The 19,047-nt window shown below is 37.5% G+C and overlaps 1 protein-coding gene across 1 annotated transcript in view; it reads right to left on the bottom strand.

The window, feature by feature from the left end:
* Col9a1 (collagen type IX alpha 1 chain) overlaps positions 1-19,047 on the bottom strand; it is a 127,817-nt gene continuing 108,770 nt past the window's right edge. Inside the window, exons 34-38 of the mRNA XM_047559349.1 lie at positions 18,023-18,169; positions 17,784-17,838; positions 15,760-15,948; positions 7,849-7,926; positions 1-872 (exon numbers count right to left, since the gene is read on the bottom strand). Coding sequence (XP_047415305.1) covers positions 688-872; positions 7,849-7,926; positions 15,760-15,948; positions 17,784-17,838; positions 18,023-18,169 — 654 coding nt within the window. The 3' untranslated portion in view covers positions 1-687. The remainder of the gene's footprint in view (positions 873-7,848; positions 7,927-15,759; positions 15,949-17,783; positions 17,839-18,022; positions 18,170-19,047) is intronic.

Genomic DNA, 19,047 nt, shown 5'->3' with positions numbered 1-19,047 from the left:
GAGATGTTACCTCAAACCTTTGAAATAAATAATTTGATCAATAAAACTAATGTCAGGGTATTAAAATTCCTTTGTTTTCACACAGAAGAACCCCACGATGAGTTTGGGGTACAGTACATACAGTCCAACAAAAAGACTGAAGATGAAAACCAGTTTAAGCTGTAAGGAAATGGTTCCCCGTGACAGCCCTTTCTTGTACTATCAAGGGAGCACATTGATGGGGATTTTAAGCACCAATTCTATTGAATGTAGTGGGGTTTCTTCATAACTAGTCTAGTAATCCACTATACAGCTGAATCAGTAATTGGGGAACTAAGTAAATGAAATAACTAATACAACTGAGGTAAACCAAACAGTTGTTTCTGTTTATTGGCACAGTGGCCCACAATATGTCACTTAAGTATACCACACTACAGGTCAAGAACCTGGGAAGAGGATTTAAATTTATTTAAATAGAATTTAAATTTAATTTTTTTCATCTTTTACTGATAACTCTCCTACCTTCCCTCCAAGGGAAAGGGAAAACAACTTATTGAATAGCACCATTGTTCTAAATCTGATTGACAAGCAGGACTTCTGCATCTTGTTGAAGGTACTACATTATCCTCCAAGGTGGTGGTAGTGTTTCTCCTCCAAGCTCTTTCACCAGACAAGATTTACACAGACAGCCAAGTAGCACCAAGTCTTTCACTGATCAGGTCCTTTGCTAAACGCCCGCTGACCAGCCTGCAGGGTGCAGGAGGCTGGCTCACAGAAACCAGGAGGGCCGGGAGGTCCTGGGGGGCCAGGCACACCAGGAATTCCTGCCACCCCTGGAGGCCCTCGCTCACCATCTCGGCCATTTCTCCCATAGCTGGCAGGGCCTGGGTCACCTGAAACACAAAAGATTGCACATGTGAACAGGAGAATCCTAGTGGAAGGCACTAGACACGGCCCAGTGGTGCACAGGTAAGAGTTTAACAAATGATTTAGGAAATTATGGATAATGAATGATGAAGAAATTGCTCTACTGGACTTGGGTTTCACAGAAATTAAAAGAAAGAAACCTCAACACATGGAACCCACATTCCATCAGCAGAGCTGCCCCGTCCAACATCGTATCCTCCAGCCACGTGTGTCTATAGCGCACTGAAATGTGCCCAAACTGAGATGAACTGCCGGAACAAAACACACCTTGATTTTAAGACTGTGTGAAAAAATTGTAAAATATCTAATTAATAATTTTATATTTATTATATAATAAAATTATAATATCTTGCACCATGAGTTAAATAAACTATACAGCTAATCCTTAATTTACAATGGGATTATGTTGAAAATGCACTAACCCCCCAAACATCATAGCTTAGCCACATAGTACACCAGAGTACCAGTTGCTTCCCCTCCTCATCACGTGGCTGGCTGGGAGCTGCTTCTCCCTGCCTCTCCCCAGCATCAGGAGAAAGGATTATACCACATACCACTACCCCAGGAAAAGTCAAAATTTCAACTTTGAAATTTCTACTGAATGTGTATGACTTTCACCATCATAAAGTCAAATACAACCATCTTAAGTCAGTGACCATCAGTATTATTAAAATCAATGTCACCTGATCCTTTTTTACCTTTTCAATGTAATTTCTATTTAAAATCACAATAGGTCAGGCCTCTGTGGGGCTCACATTGTATCTCCCTTGAAGAGAGCTATGGTAGCAGTGTCCCTCATTCCTCACAGTGATCAGTATCCAGACAGGGAGAAGCAGAGGTCAGTGGTTAAAAACTCAGGCTTTTGGAGACAAATGGCTTTAAGTTCTAGCTCTGTCATTTAATAGAAGGCCATGAACAAGTTCCTAATCTCCCTGTCTCTTCTCTCTAAGGTGGGATAACACCTTCCTTCTAATTTAATTCCATGACTGAAAGAATCTGTTACATAGGGACTGCTATGATGATCAAGATATTATTAACATCTTTTAGAAGACTGTGCCAGGCACCCTACAAAAGTCCAGGGTACTTTTCTCATCTGCCTACCCCAACATGAACATAGCAAGTTCTCTGGAGACTTTTCTTCCTTGTGTCATATTCAAAAGTGATATAGGCCTCACTCCTTGGCCATGATACCCCATAACAAGGAGAAATTTCTGTTGAATATTTCTCCCATTATACCAATGGTGCTTTCATCCTGATACTGTAAAGGCAGTGATAAGAAATCAAGGTAAAATGAACTGTGTGTGCCCTGATAATACAGTAATGTAGAGATTCTCATTGCATCTCAGCCTTCTTAACTTGGCCATTCTGCCAAAAAGCAGAAGGACAAATCCACACATTCAATTACATATTTGCTTAGGTTTAGTTACTTTCCTTTTTTCTCAGTGGTTTTCACTTTTGTTTCTATTTTAATGGTCTTATTACATGTCTTTTGTTGGATTTATTATAATAGCCCAGTCTTGTTAAGGGGTCTTGTTTTATGTATCTATTGTACATATTACATCTCATTATTCTTCACATGCTTACAGGTAGACCTACACAAAGGAATGACATAGGGCAAAAACATTAAAATTTTTAAAGGAAGAATAAGTATCTTCAAATTTATGCATCTCAAGACTGCAGTTAAGCAGAGGTATAAGTTATTCCCCCTCATTTATCCCATAAGCTTTAATCCCACTGTATTATATTGTGATGGAGCAGATGATGGTGTGTTTTTCACTAATGGGAGAAATCCACTCTCTAAACCACCACTTCGATCGATAAGGCTGTTGCAACTGCGCCTTTATCTCAGAGCCTATTCAGACCCCCTGACACTTGAGGTAGTTAAAGGTTAAGTTCATTTTTTTAAGGTTGAAAAGATAGACCAGATATAACTAAATATAAAAGGTGGCTTTCATGCACTTTATCAGTAGGAATGTCCCCATTGCGACATACCAGCTCTGCCTTAACAAATCAAATCAAGATTAAGAGTAGAAAATAACCTTGCCCAAAGAAGAGGTTGAAAACCATGGGTCAAATCTTATTTCTCTAAATGGTTTTATTAGAACACAGCCATGGTCACTTGTTTACATAGTGTCTGTGGCTACTTTTGCATTATAAGGCAAACTGGAGTCACTGCAACAGAGACAACCTGGCACTCAAAGCCAAAAAATATTTCTTTACAGAAAAGTTTGCTCATATCTAATGTCATAAAGAAATTAGTGTTGATTAAGAAATCCCCAACTATTTATTAGAAGAAAAGTTACAGTACAAGTCTAATAAAAAATGGCTACTAATAGTCCACATCAGTATTGGGGAGACAAGCGGGAGAATAAGGCGCTTGGTGAACTGGGAAGTGGATGCTGGCAGCAGCTCTGATTCAGCTAACAGCTGCCATTGAGAAATAGGAGCCAGTGTTGCCAGAACTTCGATGATTTTCAACAAAAGTCAGGAAGCTAAGTTTTGAAATAAAGAGTTGTCAATTTCTAACTATTATCAACTAATTCAAAATTTTATTTGTAGAACCAGCCCCCTGCCTAAAACCTTAAATTGAATATATGAGAATAAATTCCCTTCAAACATTAAAAAATAGGAGGAAGCCAGGTGCACATGCCTGTAATCTCAGTGACATGGAAGACTGAGGTGGAGGAGTTTGAGGTCAGCCTCAGCAACTGGTGGGGCCCTATGCAACTTAATGTGACCCTGTCTCAAAACAAAAAACAAAAAGGACTGGGGATGTGACTCAGGGGTTAAGCACCCCTGCATTCAATCCCCAGTGTCAAAAAAGAAACAAACAAACAAAAAAGACAAAAGGAAACCTGTTAAGATTTTCACATTTACTTTCCTCAGGAGAAGTTTTTTTAACATGCTGAGTCTATACCAAAGTCCTGTTCATCCTTTGAGGAAAAGGTTGAGGAAGCCATCCTATCTACCTCTGATTCTGCCTTTGGAAATGCAGCAGTTTACCCTTTGGAGCTCTGGATGATGTTATCATCACCACTTTATAACAAGCCCCTTTCCCATGACATGCACTCATCACTGATCTCATTTTCCACAAGTGGAAACTGAATTAAGAAGGTTAAAAACTGCCCAAAGGTACATAATTAGAAAAGTAGGAGTTAGAAAAAGCGCCTTTAAAACTATTATACAAAACTCTATTTCCATACCTATTGATAGTTACTAACTCTGTAGAGGGTGTGTGTGTGTGTTGTTGTTGATGTTGCTGTTGTTTAATTCATTGGGTCTTGTTTGACTAGGAAATAGAGGCACAACAGCCAAGAGTCAGGACTGATTCTTAGAGACTACCACCCTAAGAAACTCAAGGTCTTTTAATGAGGTTTTATCCTGTAAAAATGTCAGAAGTGGGGGAAAAACCCCAGCCTTAACATAACAGATTGTCAGTTTCTGGTGAGCCCTGACCTAAGGCACTTACTCTCAAGGAAGTTCTAAACGTCTTGTGGGCTTGCCTCATTCAGGGTGATACCATGTCACAGTTCAAGGCATTCAAGAAGTGGAGCTGTTCACAAATTGGCATAAATGTTCAGTTCAGCAGCTGTGTTAAAAATATGCTTATGGTACTTTGCATCCCTTAAGAAGAGAAAGTATGGATCTGAAATGCTCTCTTTGCCTGCCTCACAGGTGTGTTAGCCACACTTAATGCCTAATGATTCTGAAATCTCAAGGACCTATAAAAATGTCCTTGCCAAACATTTCATGATTTTTTAAAAATTATGTGTGTCATTCTCTCTGTGAACACTAGAGGGTAGCCATGTTACATTGGTGGAGGTCAACCGGCCGGGAAGCCTGGACCAGTCGGAAAGAGGCAGCCTAGTAGGGGATAAAAGCTATGGAATGAAAAGGACTGTGTGCAGGCAAACAAACAAACAAACAAACAAACAAAACACTTCAATTCATTTTCAGCATTAAATTGGGTACCTTATGATTAATATACTGGTTATTTAAACTTTCTACATGTGCTATAATGTTCTATTTCTTACTCTGAGTCTGCTTTCTGGTAGTACAAAGCAGTATGTTTACAGAATTGGTGGAAATTAGTTTACAGAAAAACCCAAAATCATCTAAAATGATTGTGGAAATCACTGGAAATAGGATGAATGGCCACTACAAAGCCAAAGACTAAACGGAGTGTTTTTTTAATTAAACATTCACAAGCAATGCTTACCTCACTGCAGACTTTTCACAAAAAAAACTGAACAGTCTTGTAGACTAGTGTGGTCCAGCACAAGGCCAAGTATAAACTGCTCATTCAAGATGAGAAAAACATCTCAGTTCACAATTACCTGGTAATTTACTTCCTGGTATGCACATAGATGAGGTTCATCATTTAATTTATTCCTTTCCCCAGTGAGTTTGAATTCTCAAAGAAATCAGAATCTATTCTTAAATATTTTTCTTAAAATCCTCAGAGTGCCAAGAAAGAAGGCAAGTTCAGTGGTAGTAGGCACAGAGAGTGTCTCTTATTGAGACAACACAACCAAGCATTAACATTAACTGGGCTCTAGTAAGAAACAGAAGGGTGGGGGATCTAATGGCCCAGGGATTGCAGATAGGAGAGGAGAGGATAGAAAGAAAGACACTAAGTGTCAGGAACATACCCAAGTCACGTAGCCAGGGAGGCAAAGACAAGCTAATCAGGTTGTTGGACTGTCAGACCATCATTTTGTTCAGTCCCTATTTCCTTAAGTATAAAAAGAGGAGTGACAACAATGGTAACAACTAGATTTGCAGAGTGTGCCTTGTGCCAGCACTGTTCTAAGAGCTTTACATGTTTTGTCACGTCTGTGTGTCCTCCTAAATAGCTCTGTGAGGACTGTGCCTATGACTCCTATTTTTCAGAGAACAAAACTGAAGCACTAAGAGGTAAAGTCACCAGAAGTAAGTGAAAGAGCAGAGCAGACACCTGGTGAGCTGGCTGCAGAGCCACCTTCTTTAGATCCTTGCCTTGCACACTTCAGACTGTGAGAAACAAACCATATGGCAAATGGGTATTTTTAAACAACAAAGCACTGTAGCCAAAATGATAGTAGAGGTCCCCCCATTTGAGTAGTGGCTGAGGAGCAACCCCTTCACCCCACCAGTCAGACTCTGCCCCTCCACGGTGGGTGGTTTACTACACCGGGAAATATGTGCCCCCTGGTGGCATTCTGAGGCAGTGCAGTACAGAGCTGGTGTTCTTAGATCTTCAATTTTTAAAGTTAAAATATGGTTTACCAACACATTTTTTGAAAGTAGGAATCACTAGAAATCAAAATATATTTTCAATAAAGGAAAATCTTACTAGTGAAAGCCATTTTTAAAGAACTTTTAAGTGACTGATTAACAAAAATTGGAGAAGAAATCATTAGAGGATCCTATAAATTCATAGATAATTAAGGAAGTTTTGATAATGATATTTAACCAGCTTTGAACCCTTCTATCACTATCACCGGTACAGGACAATAACATTCTTAGTAAATGCTATTTCCTTTTTCTCCCTTCTAAACATCTGTTAATGAATCCAGACTTTTCCTCATATTAAAATTTTTCCTTGATTCTATTTATCTCCCTTCAGATTTTCTTTCCTTGTCTGATCATTAAAGCTTCCTTTTCCAATCATGAAATATATTAAGTTGTGAATATATCTTGACAGGTCCATGAGTCACAGTTTTAGAAAAGCAGTGTTTGAGCTATCTCCAAATGTATTCATATTTTTTAAAAAAAATTTAATAAGAAAGCAATCCCCAGGAGCAATGAAATAGATAATTGGAAAGCAATGATGTTTTTTGGCTACAATTATAGCCATGATTAAGTATGTAAGCCTCTGGCAGAATTATAAAATGGTGATTTCTTTTCCTAAATTTCCCTAAACCAAGTTTTCCAAATCCATTATGGAAGCACGCACCACCTCACTTTTTTTCCTGTGCAACCCCTCTCACCTCTACAACAACAGACAGGTGGGGTGTGGGAGCCTCCCTCAGCCATTGCTTTAGCTGGAAGAGGAGAGGTTTCTGGGAGCCTGCACATCAGTCCTGGTCTTGAACTGAACTGCCTTTCAGCCCTGCTGTGCTGCAGCTATGGTTGAGAGTGCAAGTCATTTCCCAGTGGATGAGTCTGTTCCAGCCAAGACCCTGGCAAAACAGAGCAGTCAGTGTATAAAAAGAACACAGGATGCTCAGTGAGAAAACCAGTCTCCTCACACATAGACTGCTCTGTTGCCTCAGTCCCTGCAGCTGTGATATGTGGCTTATGTGTGGCTCTTTGTGGTGATGGGTAGGAATGTGTGGGCTTATTTTTAGGGAGATCAAGGGGGATATATGGATGTTTGGAGGTCTGGATGTTTGAAAGGGGGGTTTTTAAAATAAATTTTCAGTTATTTCCTATAAAACAAGAATAAATAAAAATTTGAGATAATTTTCCAACTGCTCTAGTTTTTAGATTTAAAAATAGGGGCTAAGGGCATAGCTCAGTGGTAGAGGGCTTGCCTACCATATGCCAGGCCCTGAGTTTGATTCCCACCACACACACACACACACACACACACACACACACACAATAATAATAATAATAATTTTTAAAACTATCACCTGAGCTACAGATGGATAGGATTTTATTTATTCAGATTTTTATAATGAGTGGATTATGGCTAGACCTTGACATTATTTTTCTTGAAGCATCTGTTTAAGAAATAAATATTTCAAGTCCTGACATCTATTTTCTCACAAGCATACAGACATAACTTATAGATCATTTAACTGTTCATTAAAACTGATCTTGAAAAATCTATACTAGCCATCATAATCACTTGATATTCTTAAGTGGTCAAGCAGCACATTTTTTTTTATTTCAGTTCAGAGTGCACACTTGTGACCAATTTTCCCACCTCACCTTGCCACACAACTCACTTACCTGGGAGACCTGTAGCTCCAGGCAAACCTTTGGGGCCTCTTCCTGGAGGGCCACGCTCCCCCTTTTCTCCCAAGTCACCTGCATTTCATTAAAGAAATATTATTCTTATATGTTTCCATAAAAATAAACTTCTATATTTTAAACTTCAAGCAAAGCCAAAATTCAGAAGCCAAAATGTCACAAAGTTACAATAAACTAGGTTGTGGTATTTGGAGCAAGGCGAAATGCAAGTTCATCATATTAACAGATCTAAAGGGAAAATATCAAATGATCTTATGCATAGATATTGCAATAATATTTCACAAAATTTAACATACTTTCTTGGTAAAACATTCAATAAATTAAGAATCAGTGGCTACTTCCTTAACATGAAAATATACACCAGTCTCCGCCCAAAAGTCGGCACAATGCTTCCTGGGAAACATAGGAGGCAGCTCCAGGGGAATCAGAAGAGCAAGGAAGCTCACCTATCACTACTACAAATCACTTCATCTGATGAGTTATAATCATCCCTATTTTCATGGGATATGAGTTTATATTTTAAGTTCTAGAAAATCAACTCAAAAACTACTACAAACAGTAAAAGAATTCAGTAAAATGAAAAGGATTAAAATTATAATATTGAAATCAGTCATTTTCACATCTACAAACAACCAGTTATAAGACATGGAATAAAAGGATATCATTTCTAATAGCAATTGAAATATTATATAGCTAGAAATAAACTGAATCAGAAATATGCAAGTCCAATAATGAAAAACATTGAACACTACTGAAGGATACTCAGAAAGACCTACAAAGTGTTCTTAAATGGAGTGACATCATGGTAAAGCATTGTCAGTCCTCCCTGAGGTGAATTTTCTCAGGATCCCAATAAAAATACAAATGCATGTTTTTAGACAGAGAAGGTGATTCTAAAGTTTGTGTTGAAAAATACACATAAGCCAGATTAGCCACAAACCACAAAGAAAAGCAACACAAAGGGAATTAATCCTACCAAATATTAAACCAATGGAAATGGTGTGGTACTGATCCAGAAATAAACAGATTAGTGGAGCAGAATAGAAAGTCCAAACACATAAGGGAATTTGCTTTATAATAAAGGTGGCATCTTAAAATGGGGAAAAGTTGAACAATTTCAAGTCAATAAATAGTGTGGGGCAAAGTGGGTGCTCAACTGGAAAAAAAAAAGTTACATCTATACCTCTGTATCTCACACCATACTCCAAGCTAAATTACAAATAGATCAAATATTTAAGAACCAGAAGAAAAAAGGGAGAATCATAACTTCAAATTTGAGTTGGGCTTTCTATTATGATTCAAAATGTGAACAGTCCCTAAAAATCAATACATAAAAGCCAATAACACATTTTTAAAATGAGCATCAGGTGTGGTAGTGCACACCTGTAATCCCAGTGGCTTGGGAGGCTGAGGCAGAGGATCGCAAGTTCAAAGCCAGCCTCAGCAATTCAGAGAAACCCTCAGCAATTTAGATACCGTGTCTCAAAACAAAAACTAAAAAGGGCTAGGGATGAGGCTCAGTGATTAAGCAACCCTGTGTTCAATCCCTGGAACCAAAAAAAAAAAAAAAATGTGAGCAAAATATACGAGTAGGCTGGTCATTAATAGGACACAAAAATGACTCCTAGATGTATGAAAAAGTCCCTGAATTTGCTCTCAAATGCAAATTTTAAAAACAAAACAAAGATACTATTTTTAATGAAAAAGATCAATGAAAGTTCCAAAGTTAAACATATTTAGCACATCTATAGAAAAATACAGTATCATACATCACTGATGAGAGTATAAATGGGTGCAGTCTCCTTGGAGGGCAATTTGATGATAACTATTGAAATTACAAATGGAAGTTCCATTTTAACCAGCAATTCTCCTTATAAAAATTAATCCTAGAAATAGTGACAGAATTAGAGGTAGAGATAGAGGGTATGGCGATATTATGTACAAAAAGGAAATATGTACACTGTTGTTCATTGCAACCTTGCTGTAATAGAAGAAGATTACAATCTAAATGTCCATTAAATAGTAAAATATATGATATGTCCACAGAATGAAATAGTATGCAACTGTGAGGAAGAACCAGGAAGCTCTTAGGAACGATCTCCAAGACATGTTGTCAGGAAAAAGAGCAAGGTCCAGATTACTTGCTAAAGGACAATATGGTTCTGTTTTTAATGGGATTCAGGGAAAAATACATGTTCATATAAACTTACATATGATTGCTTATAAGAATTTGAAAGAAACTAATAATAATGATTACAGGGGCTGGGGTTGTGGATCGGTGGTGGAGCACTTGCCTAGTATGTGTGAGGCATGTGTTTTGATTCTCAGAACCATATATAAATAAATGAATGAAAATAAAAGCCCATCAACAACTAACACAATATTTTTAAAAAAATAATAATGATTACATATTGGAAAAGGTAAAGGAAGCTAGACAGATGCGAGGCAGAAGTGAGAAAGAAATTCTTCACTACCCTTCATACATTTTTAAAAATTTTCAAACAAGGTAAATTTAGTCTTACCAAAAATAAATTAATGAACTTTAAAAATTTAAAGTGTGCTGTCACAAGTGTCTTCACCACTGACTCATTTATAGGGAATATAATTTGGATTGCAACCAACCATGTGTACTTGCAAGACATTTACAAGACAGTTGATTAAACTTGGGATTCAGCAGCCAACAGAATAAAGTTACATTAATTATCCAGGCTCCTGCAGAGACCAAAGCCAATAACTTGGCCTCATTAATGAAATTACTTAATACTTTAGTTAAATGATTCTACTGTTCCTAGTAAAAGGCATTATTTAATATCACATTAGTATAGTAGTATATTATACTACACTAATAAAAGTTGCAATGGCACTTTGCTACAAATTTTGTAGTCATCTTTTCCAAACATCCTATCAGCTCAACCCTATTCAATATTGAGTCAAGTCAGACGTAATTTAAAAGACAAAGTCAAGTAAATAAGAAAAGTAGGAAGGATATCTACAATCATCTGCACATTAGTCAAACATCAAAAAACTTATCAAGTGAATGTTTAAATAGTCACCATAATTTAATTTTTGTCAAGGATGCCCCATGTACATTTTTTATAATGAAAAAGTACATTTTTACAATAATTTAAACTTATAAGGTAAAGATACAGAACTCTGCTTGAACTTATACTCATGTGAGCTAGGTGCCCATCATCAATAGCATCTTAAAAACTAACAGCTTAAACATTCTTGTTAACTTAGCAATTTAAATTGTCATATCACTGTAACTCTGGAGGTCGGTGATGAAAAAAGAATCTCCAAATGTGCCACATTTTCTGAAGATTAGAAATTAAAATGTAGCTTTCACTTAGATAATAAAGTTAAACTTCTTTATACATTCTTGCATGAAACCGCACCAAATTTAAAATGTTGCTAGCAAGGAATAAGACTGCTGTCCTGCAATGCTGCCTTTAGGTCTTCCCTCTGTGAAAAAGTGTTCAACATCCCTAGTAATTAGAGAAATGCAAATTAAAACAACTCTAAGATTTCATCCTTCTCCAATTAGGATGGCTATTATCAAGAACACAAAAAATAATAGATGTTGGTGTGGATGTGGGGGGAAAGGCACACTTTTACATTGCTGGTGCAATTGCAAATTGGTGTAGCCACTCTGGAAAGCAGTGTAGAGAATCCTCAGAAAACTTGGAATGGACCCACCTTTTGACTCAGTTATCCCACTCCTTGTTTATGCCCAGAGGACTTAAAATTAGCATACTACAGTAACACAACCACATCAATGTTTATAGCAGCTCAAATCACCATAGCTAGATTGTGGAATCAACCTAGATGCCCTTCAACAGATGAATGGACAAAGAAACTATGGTATATATACACAATACCATTCAGCCATAAAGAAAAATAACATTATGGCATTGCAGATAAATGGATGGAATTAGAGAATATCATACTAAGTGAAATAAGCCACCAAAAAACCAAAGGTCGAATGTTTTCCCTGTGAATGATGATATATAATGGGGGTGGGGAGGTGGCGGGGTGAGAGAAGAATGGAGGAACTTTAGATTATATAGAGGGAAATGAGAGGGGTGGGTATGAAAAATGGTGGAATAAGACAAACATCATCACCCCAAGTACATGTATGATTACACGAATGGTATGAATCTACATCATGCACAACCATAGAAATGAAAAGATGTACCCCATTTTTGTACAATGAATCAAAACACAGTCTGTAAAAATAAAAAATAATTAAAAAAAAAAAAAAGAAAAGAAAGTTAGCTCAACTGTCAACTGCTGCTCCTCAGCAAACCACATCACCCAGGTAATAGAACCTGGGTGGTGCTATCGGCAAGGGTTCATCATCTTCTTCAAACCTGATGTTTTCCTTTGAGATATAAAAAAAACTGGCTCAGGGAACTAAAGGTCCACCTTTATTAGCCTACTCAGTCACATAAAGAGCTTTTTTTTTGGGGGGGGGGGTGTGCTGGGCATTGAACCCAGGGCCTTGTGCTTGCAAGGCAAGCACTCAACCAACTGAGCTATCTCCCCAGCCCCACATAAAGAGCTTTCAAAAAAAGATTTAGAACAGGTATGAAGGAAAATACACTTTAAGCAGAAAAACAGCTTATCATGAACAGAGTGAAAATTCTCATTGCTATTTATTTCATTTACTGGCAAGCTATAATTGATGCTCTATCTCTGTGTTCTGTGAACAGATTAATACTAAAAAAAATGGTGTTAGTCACTTGTGTTTTCTCTAACCTTCATTTACATAATGACACATCTGTTTGCGTCACACTAAAATATCTAAAAATGATCAGCCTTACTCAAAGGGACTTAAAACTAATCCAAACTGTGAATGTTTAAAACTAATATTTATTGCATGAAGGATTAATATAATACCAAGCAAAGCGAACATACGCCAGTTTGAGGACACGTATCCTGCTCAGGTTCACATATAAAATATACATCAGGCATGGGCCTTAGCCCTACATGTTTGTGTAATATTATATAAAACATGTCAGTGGAAAACAAAGGAAAATTACACAACTGATCCAAACTTTGATAATGATTTGAGGCATATTTCTGTAAGCTCCTATTGTAAACATTCCACTTGTTTTCCAGAGTATTTTGGCAGAACAAACTAAGACAGAGCCTGAATTGTTATAAAAGCATTAATAATATGACTAGTTTCTTATTTATGTAACAATTTCTCTAGGAAAAGACTCAAAGTGACTATATGATAGAACAAGACTTTTGCCATCCCTTCTTCACTAATTGGGGGTGGGGGGAGTCAAAAGGCAATACTGAAATAATCTAATTGGCTAAAATTTTTAATTTTTTAAAAATGGTGGAATTTTTTTTCTTGGGGGAAATTTATGCTGCAAACCTTTGGGTAGTAAACATACATACACACACACACACACACACACACACACACTATATATATTTTCTATATTTTCATGTATGTGATGGGACAAGAATGGCGAAGTCCAGTTACTTATAATTATATATTTCCAAATATATGTGCTGATTAATACATACATACATATACACATATATATACATATATGATTGCCCCTCCCTGCTCCACCCCAAATTTCAAAATAAAACTAAATGAAGGTATTGCTTTAAATCAATCCAGTGACAAGAAAGGAATGGATGACTAGGGGGAGAAAAATTTCCTTAGAAAAAAGAATTATATCAATTCAGATTATTTTCAAGAATACTAAAAAAATTAGGGGCAAATACCTTGCAAGATCCTGTTATACCTGATGAATGAATTGAGTGCTTAGAGACATTTTTCAGGTTCCAAACATAGAAATATGCTTTGCTTCCTTTCAAATGAGACTCTTTCGTTAGTCAAACCAGTCCTGCCTTGCCACAATTCAACATGGCTGAGACCTTCCAGACAGCTTCCCAAACAATTCACCTGTGTTTTCAGTGGTTCTCAGTCCTGGCTGCACATTAAAATCACCTGGGGAATATTTTAAAGTCCCAGTGCCCAGACCAATTAAATCAGAATCTCTGGAAATAGGACCAGGCATGAGTAGTTTTTACAGTTCCTCTGGTGATTCCAATGTGCAGTCCAGGCTGAGAAAGGCAGCTGTTGACAGAGTCTCCTAGCATAGTAAGTGACATGGACATTTTCATTTCTGAAAGGGGAGTTCTGTTACTAGCTCACAGTAATCTCTGCTGAAAAAGTGGAGAATTACTTTTAGCCAAAGAAAACTGGCTGTGATTTCTGTAGACCTATCAAGGTGATCCCTTTCAGTAGGAAAATGGGTGACTGATTTTTCCACACCCATTTGCTTAGCCAGATCAGAATCACCTGATCAGAATCATTCTGTCAAACCAGAATGCTAGGCCCCACCCCCAGAGCTTCTGATCCTGTAGGTCTGGGGTGATGCAGAGATTTGATGATCCTAACAAAGTCCCTGCTGATGCTGACACCCAGGCATCTCTCAGAACCTTTACTCTTAAAGAGACTCGGGATAGCCAGGAGTGGTGGTATATGCTTGTAATCCCAGCTACTTGGGAGGCTGAGGCAAGAGGACCATTTGAGCCTATAAGTTTGAGACCAGCCTGAACAGATAGCAAGACCCCATCTCAAAAAAAAAAAAAAGAAAAAAAATGAAACCAAAAAAAGCTACATTAATAAAAATTAACTAAATAAAAACAAAGAGACTCAGTAAAGGCTGTCATTATCCATTATCCACAGGCTATGGTACCACAGGTCCAACTAAGCCAACAACCCACCCAAGGCAATGGAGTTTCCTGGAAATGGCCTTCAGGGACCATTCATAGAAATCACCAAGGCATAGGTTGCCGAACTAGTAGCTAAAAGCAATGCGAAGATAAAGAGGTATGTGATTCTGTCAGAGAAAATGCCCAGTTCTCTTTAAAATGGGCTCTACCCTCAGCTCTATGTGATGTGTACAACCTCTGAAAGCTTTAAAATTGTACCAGTCTTACAAGAGGCCCCAATTAAAGCTCATTTTTAAACATGCAGTGCTGCACATGCCAAAAAAAGTAATTAAATAAATTGTTCCAGCTGAGGGTGTAGTTAGCCAACTGCATCAAGCAATTCATTTACAGATCCAAAAAGGCAGCTTCCTTGCCCTCTGACCACTCACACCATAATATTTAGCCCTAATTGGAGTACCACAGTATTAATTCTTTTTTTAAAAGTGCCTCTCTTGTTTCTGATGTCATGTTTTCCTAAAGTTCCCCAGTGAGCTGTCACTAACTCAACACCTCAACTAGCAAATGCCATCTGAAGCAACCAATCTTTCTGCCAGTCCTGCAGAATATCTTACATGCTCACAAACCTGTGGGTTTTCTGCAAAATATTGGATGCAAGGATTTTGTTTGTTTTAAATAAAAGGGAAGAAACAAATATTTTAAAGAATAAAGTTTGATCCAGAGAGAAATATCAAAAGTAAATATCCAATGTCACTTTTGAAGAGGAAGGCAGCTCTAATTCATTAGGTAATTTTTCCTATGTCCTGCTAGCAAATATTGTTAGTTTAAGTAACAGATACATGCATTGTAAGATGCTTGCCATTTTAGAAGAGCTCTACAATGACTTTAGGTTTGTTTTTTAACTAACTGTGATTAAAGCACAAGATTGCTTTAATCTTGATTGAGTAAGATCAGTACTAAAAGTCAGGGGAGCTTAATTGTAGTATTTAGTTTACTGTTGTGGTACAGCAGCATCGAAAGAAAATAAGAGTTTTCAAATCTTTACCATCGTCATTGTAAAAGAGAATACTATACATCTTAACTCATCAGACATTGGCAAAGCAGGACTTCCTTGAGCTTGGACATACACTGTACAACTGAAAAAAGGTCATGTGTGTTCCCAGGTTCCACCTGGGCAAAACAACTTACCTTTAGGTCCCCTCAAACCAAGAGCACCAGGGGGACCCTTAATGCCAGGGAGGCCACGAATTCCCATCTGACCAGGGAAACCATTCTCTCCAGGGGGGCCAGGGGGGCCAGGAGGGCCAGGTCTCCCAGGGAGACCAGAGGCACCAGAGTCTGGACGCTTGAGACTAGCAGCCATCTCAGCAAAATGCTCTAAAGATAATAAACAGAATAACCCAGAAAAGTCAAAAACATGAAAGTGATTCAAATGAAAAGAGAGGTATTCCAAGTGCCTTGTTTTTCTAAATGTGTCACCAAAACTTGGAAGACTTTTTCCATGGGCTTTCTGCCAGGAAGTTTTGCTGGTCTGCTGTGTTCAACTCTCCTGATATATTTGGTTCTGCTGTTTTGAGACAAGGGCGAGGAGTTTGAAGTGCGGGGCTTTGGGACTAGTGCTGCTCTGCAAGGATGAGTGTGTCACTTGAATCCTAGCTGGGTATCTGAAAACCCAGGATGGGAAGAACAATGAGTTTCTTAACATGGGTGGAAGTCATGTCCAGAAGCTTTTTAAAAGCCAAGGGCATTGTCCAAAATTAGTATTCAGACACCATTTGGGACCTATTGTCAAAAACTAAAAGCCATTTTGGTTTGAAGATATTGCACAAGCTGAAATATCATGAGGATTCATAGTTTCTTATAAATCCTTCTCCTCCATTTTTTTCTTCATGCTTGGAATAGACAACAATCATTAAAATATAACCTTTTTCTTGGGAATGGTCACAGTCTGTCTTAAAAATTAATAACTGTGTGGGCTTTCTCAGTAACCATTAAATAGATTCAGAATCACCCACTAAATCCATAGAATACAAGAAAATCTCCCCATTAAAATGCTCTAAAGGAAATATGCTAGTATAATATTTCTTAAAGCTTTAGGATTCTAAGGAGAATATGAATTGGAACCAATTTTCTAGCCCACATTTTAAAATTCTTTAAATGTGAATATTCTAAATTTGTTTTATTCAAGTAAGCAAAAAATCGTAATTTTCTTGACATGTAATGTTTAAAACTGAAATAAACTTTCAAGATAAAATTCTGCAATGAAGAGGCCTATGTTGTTTTCAAATATAGAAGTGTTCATTTCTGGGCTAGGGTTGTGACTGAATGGTACAGCACTTGCCTAGCACGTGTGAGGCACTGGGTTCAATCTTCAGCACCACATAAAAATAAAAAAATAAAATAAAGATCATCTACATAAAGGTCCATCTACAACAAAAAAAATATTTTAAAAACATAAGTCTTCATTTCTTTCCCATTTGATTCTGGAAAACTCTGTAAGTTCATGAGACACACTAAACTGTCTAGTGAGCATACAAAAGAAAAGAATTTCTTTAGCACAGAATAAGATAATTTTGTTAGAAGGCTCCAATGTTACAGGATCTCCTCAGGGTCAAGATAATTTTGTGCATCTTCCTTTTCTGTATGGTTTGATAACAAACAGCCATTGCCACAGCTATAGGTAAATGCAGATTAAGATTAACAAATGTTATTAATATACTGTCATTTTGGAAAAATGCTGGTCATTGCTTCTTTACATATATTTTACATAAGTAGAAATAATGTCCTTAGGCTCCTTATAGGCTTAGAACCTGGCATTTAGTTCTCAAATTATTTAGAGAGCTCCTAGGCACTGCAAGAAACATACTAAGTGGTAGGATCTTAAGGAGAGACACCTGAGAATTTGTGTTCAAAAGAAAATTCTGTGTGTGTGTGTACTTTCTTGTAAATTATCTCTACCCCCTGGGGTTGGGGAAGAAGGAAGAGGAGAAAAGAAAAAGAAAGCAGGTTAACAAGAAAGTAATATTTTACTGTGAGGATATAAGCTGTGTGGATAGCAACAACTGAATAAAAGAAATTGCCATTAATGTTACTCAAAATCTCCCACCCTTAAAGCACACAAAAAGCCACTGTTATTTGCACACCTACAAGACTAAAATCTCAAGAAGCAAGAGTTTATGGTGGAAAAAGTTTAACCATTGTGATTTATTTACCTTGCATGACTCTCATGCAAACCTGCTTAATGTGCTGATCTGTCGGTGCTCTACCCTGGGACAGGAAAGAAAAAAAGGCAGTTTATCCATGGAACCATAAAGAGAACACTGTTAAATTGTAAACTGACAGACTCTGCCAGGAACCAGGTGGCTGAATTTATAGGAGAACTTGCAGCTAAGTAGCTAGGATCTAGTCTAGCCCCAGTGCTATGGGATGGAGCTTCCAAAGGGACACTCACCGGAGGGCCCTGGATACCAGGCAGTCCCGTGGCACCCTGTTCTCCCTGCACGCCCCGTGGTCCAGGAGGTCCTCTTGGTCCTTCCTCTCCAGGAAGCCCCCGACTTCCTTCAGGCCCTCTCAAGCCAGGCTCCCCAGGGTTACCCATCTGAAACAAAACAGTAAACTATAAAACCAGGGCTAGACACAAGGACTGTGCCCGCTTACTATTAAATATAAACACATGAAATTTGGGGTTTCCCTACATTCTATCTCCTAAGAGGTTCCCTGTAAGAAGTTAGCACAAGATGCAGGCACATATTACCACTACCAACTCACCAGTCTCCGAGACTCAATTCAAGTAAACTATTAAAAATCTATTACTTATTATTCCAAAACCTTCATTGGAATAATAGATTGTAAAGACCATTCTTCATACCTCAAGTCACTTCCTAAGAGCAAGTCACTTGTGTTTGAGGTTTTTTTTGTTTTTGTTTTTAATTTTTTTTTGGAGCTGGGGATGGACCCTAAGGCCTTGCACATGCTAAGCATGTGCTCCACACTAAGATACACACACACCCCAGCCTCTGCAAGTTAGTTTTTAATAATGCCTATTAGCATTCCTGGTCTCAAGAAACCTCACTGAGTTCCTACAAGATATGCTATTTGGGTGTCAACAAAAAAATAAAGATATTTTCAAGAATACATGTTATTCAGCCTTTATAACATTTTTTTTGGCTAATCTGAAGATACTAGGTATATCCAGGAACTACAAAATAAACTAATTCAATGCACTTAAAATGCTATACTTAAAATACTGGGCTAAAAAAAGCAAGTTGACAGTTTTTCTAAGAAAATTGAAATCTAAATATTAAAAAACTTAAACCCCTTATTTCCTCACAACAAAAACATTCACAACTTTGGCTTTGCTCCTGAGAACAGATCACTAAATGCATTTGAAAGAATCCTTGTCTACAATAACTGCTTTTTAAAAAGACTAAATTAACTCACTTTTTTTGTGAAACTAAAATTTGTCCAATTCTCCTG

The sequence above is a fragment of the Sciurus carolinensis genome, chromosome 7, assembly GCF_902686445.1.
Source record: "Sciurus carolinensis chromosome 7, mSciCar1.2, whole genome shotgun sequence".
Lineage (NCBI taxonomy): Eukaryota > Metazoa > Chordata > Mammalia > Rodentia > Sciuridae > Sciurus > Sciurus carolinensis.
Note: the sequence above shows the minus strand (reverse complement) of the source record. Positions and strands in the feature narration are given on the sequence as shown.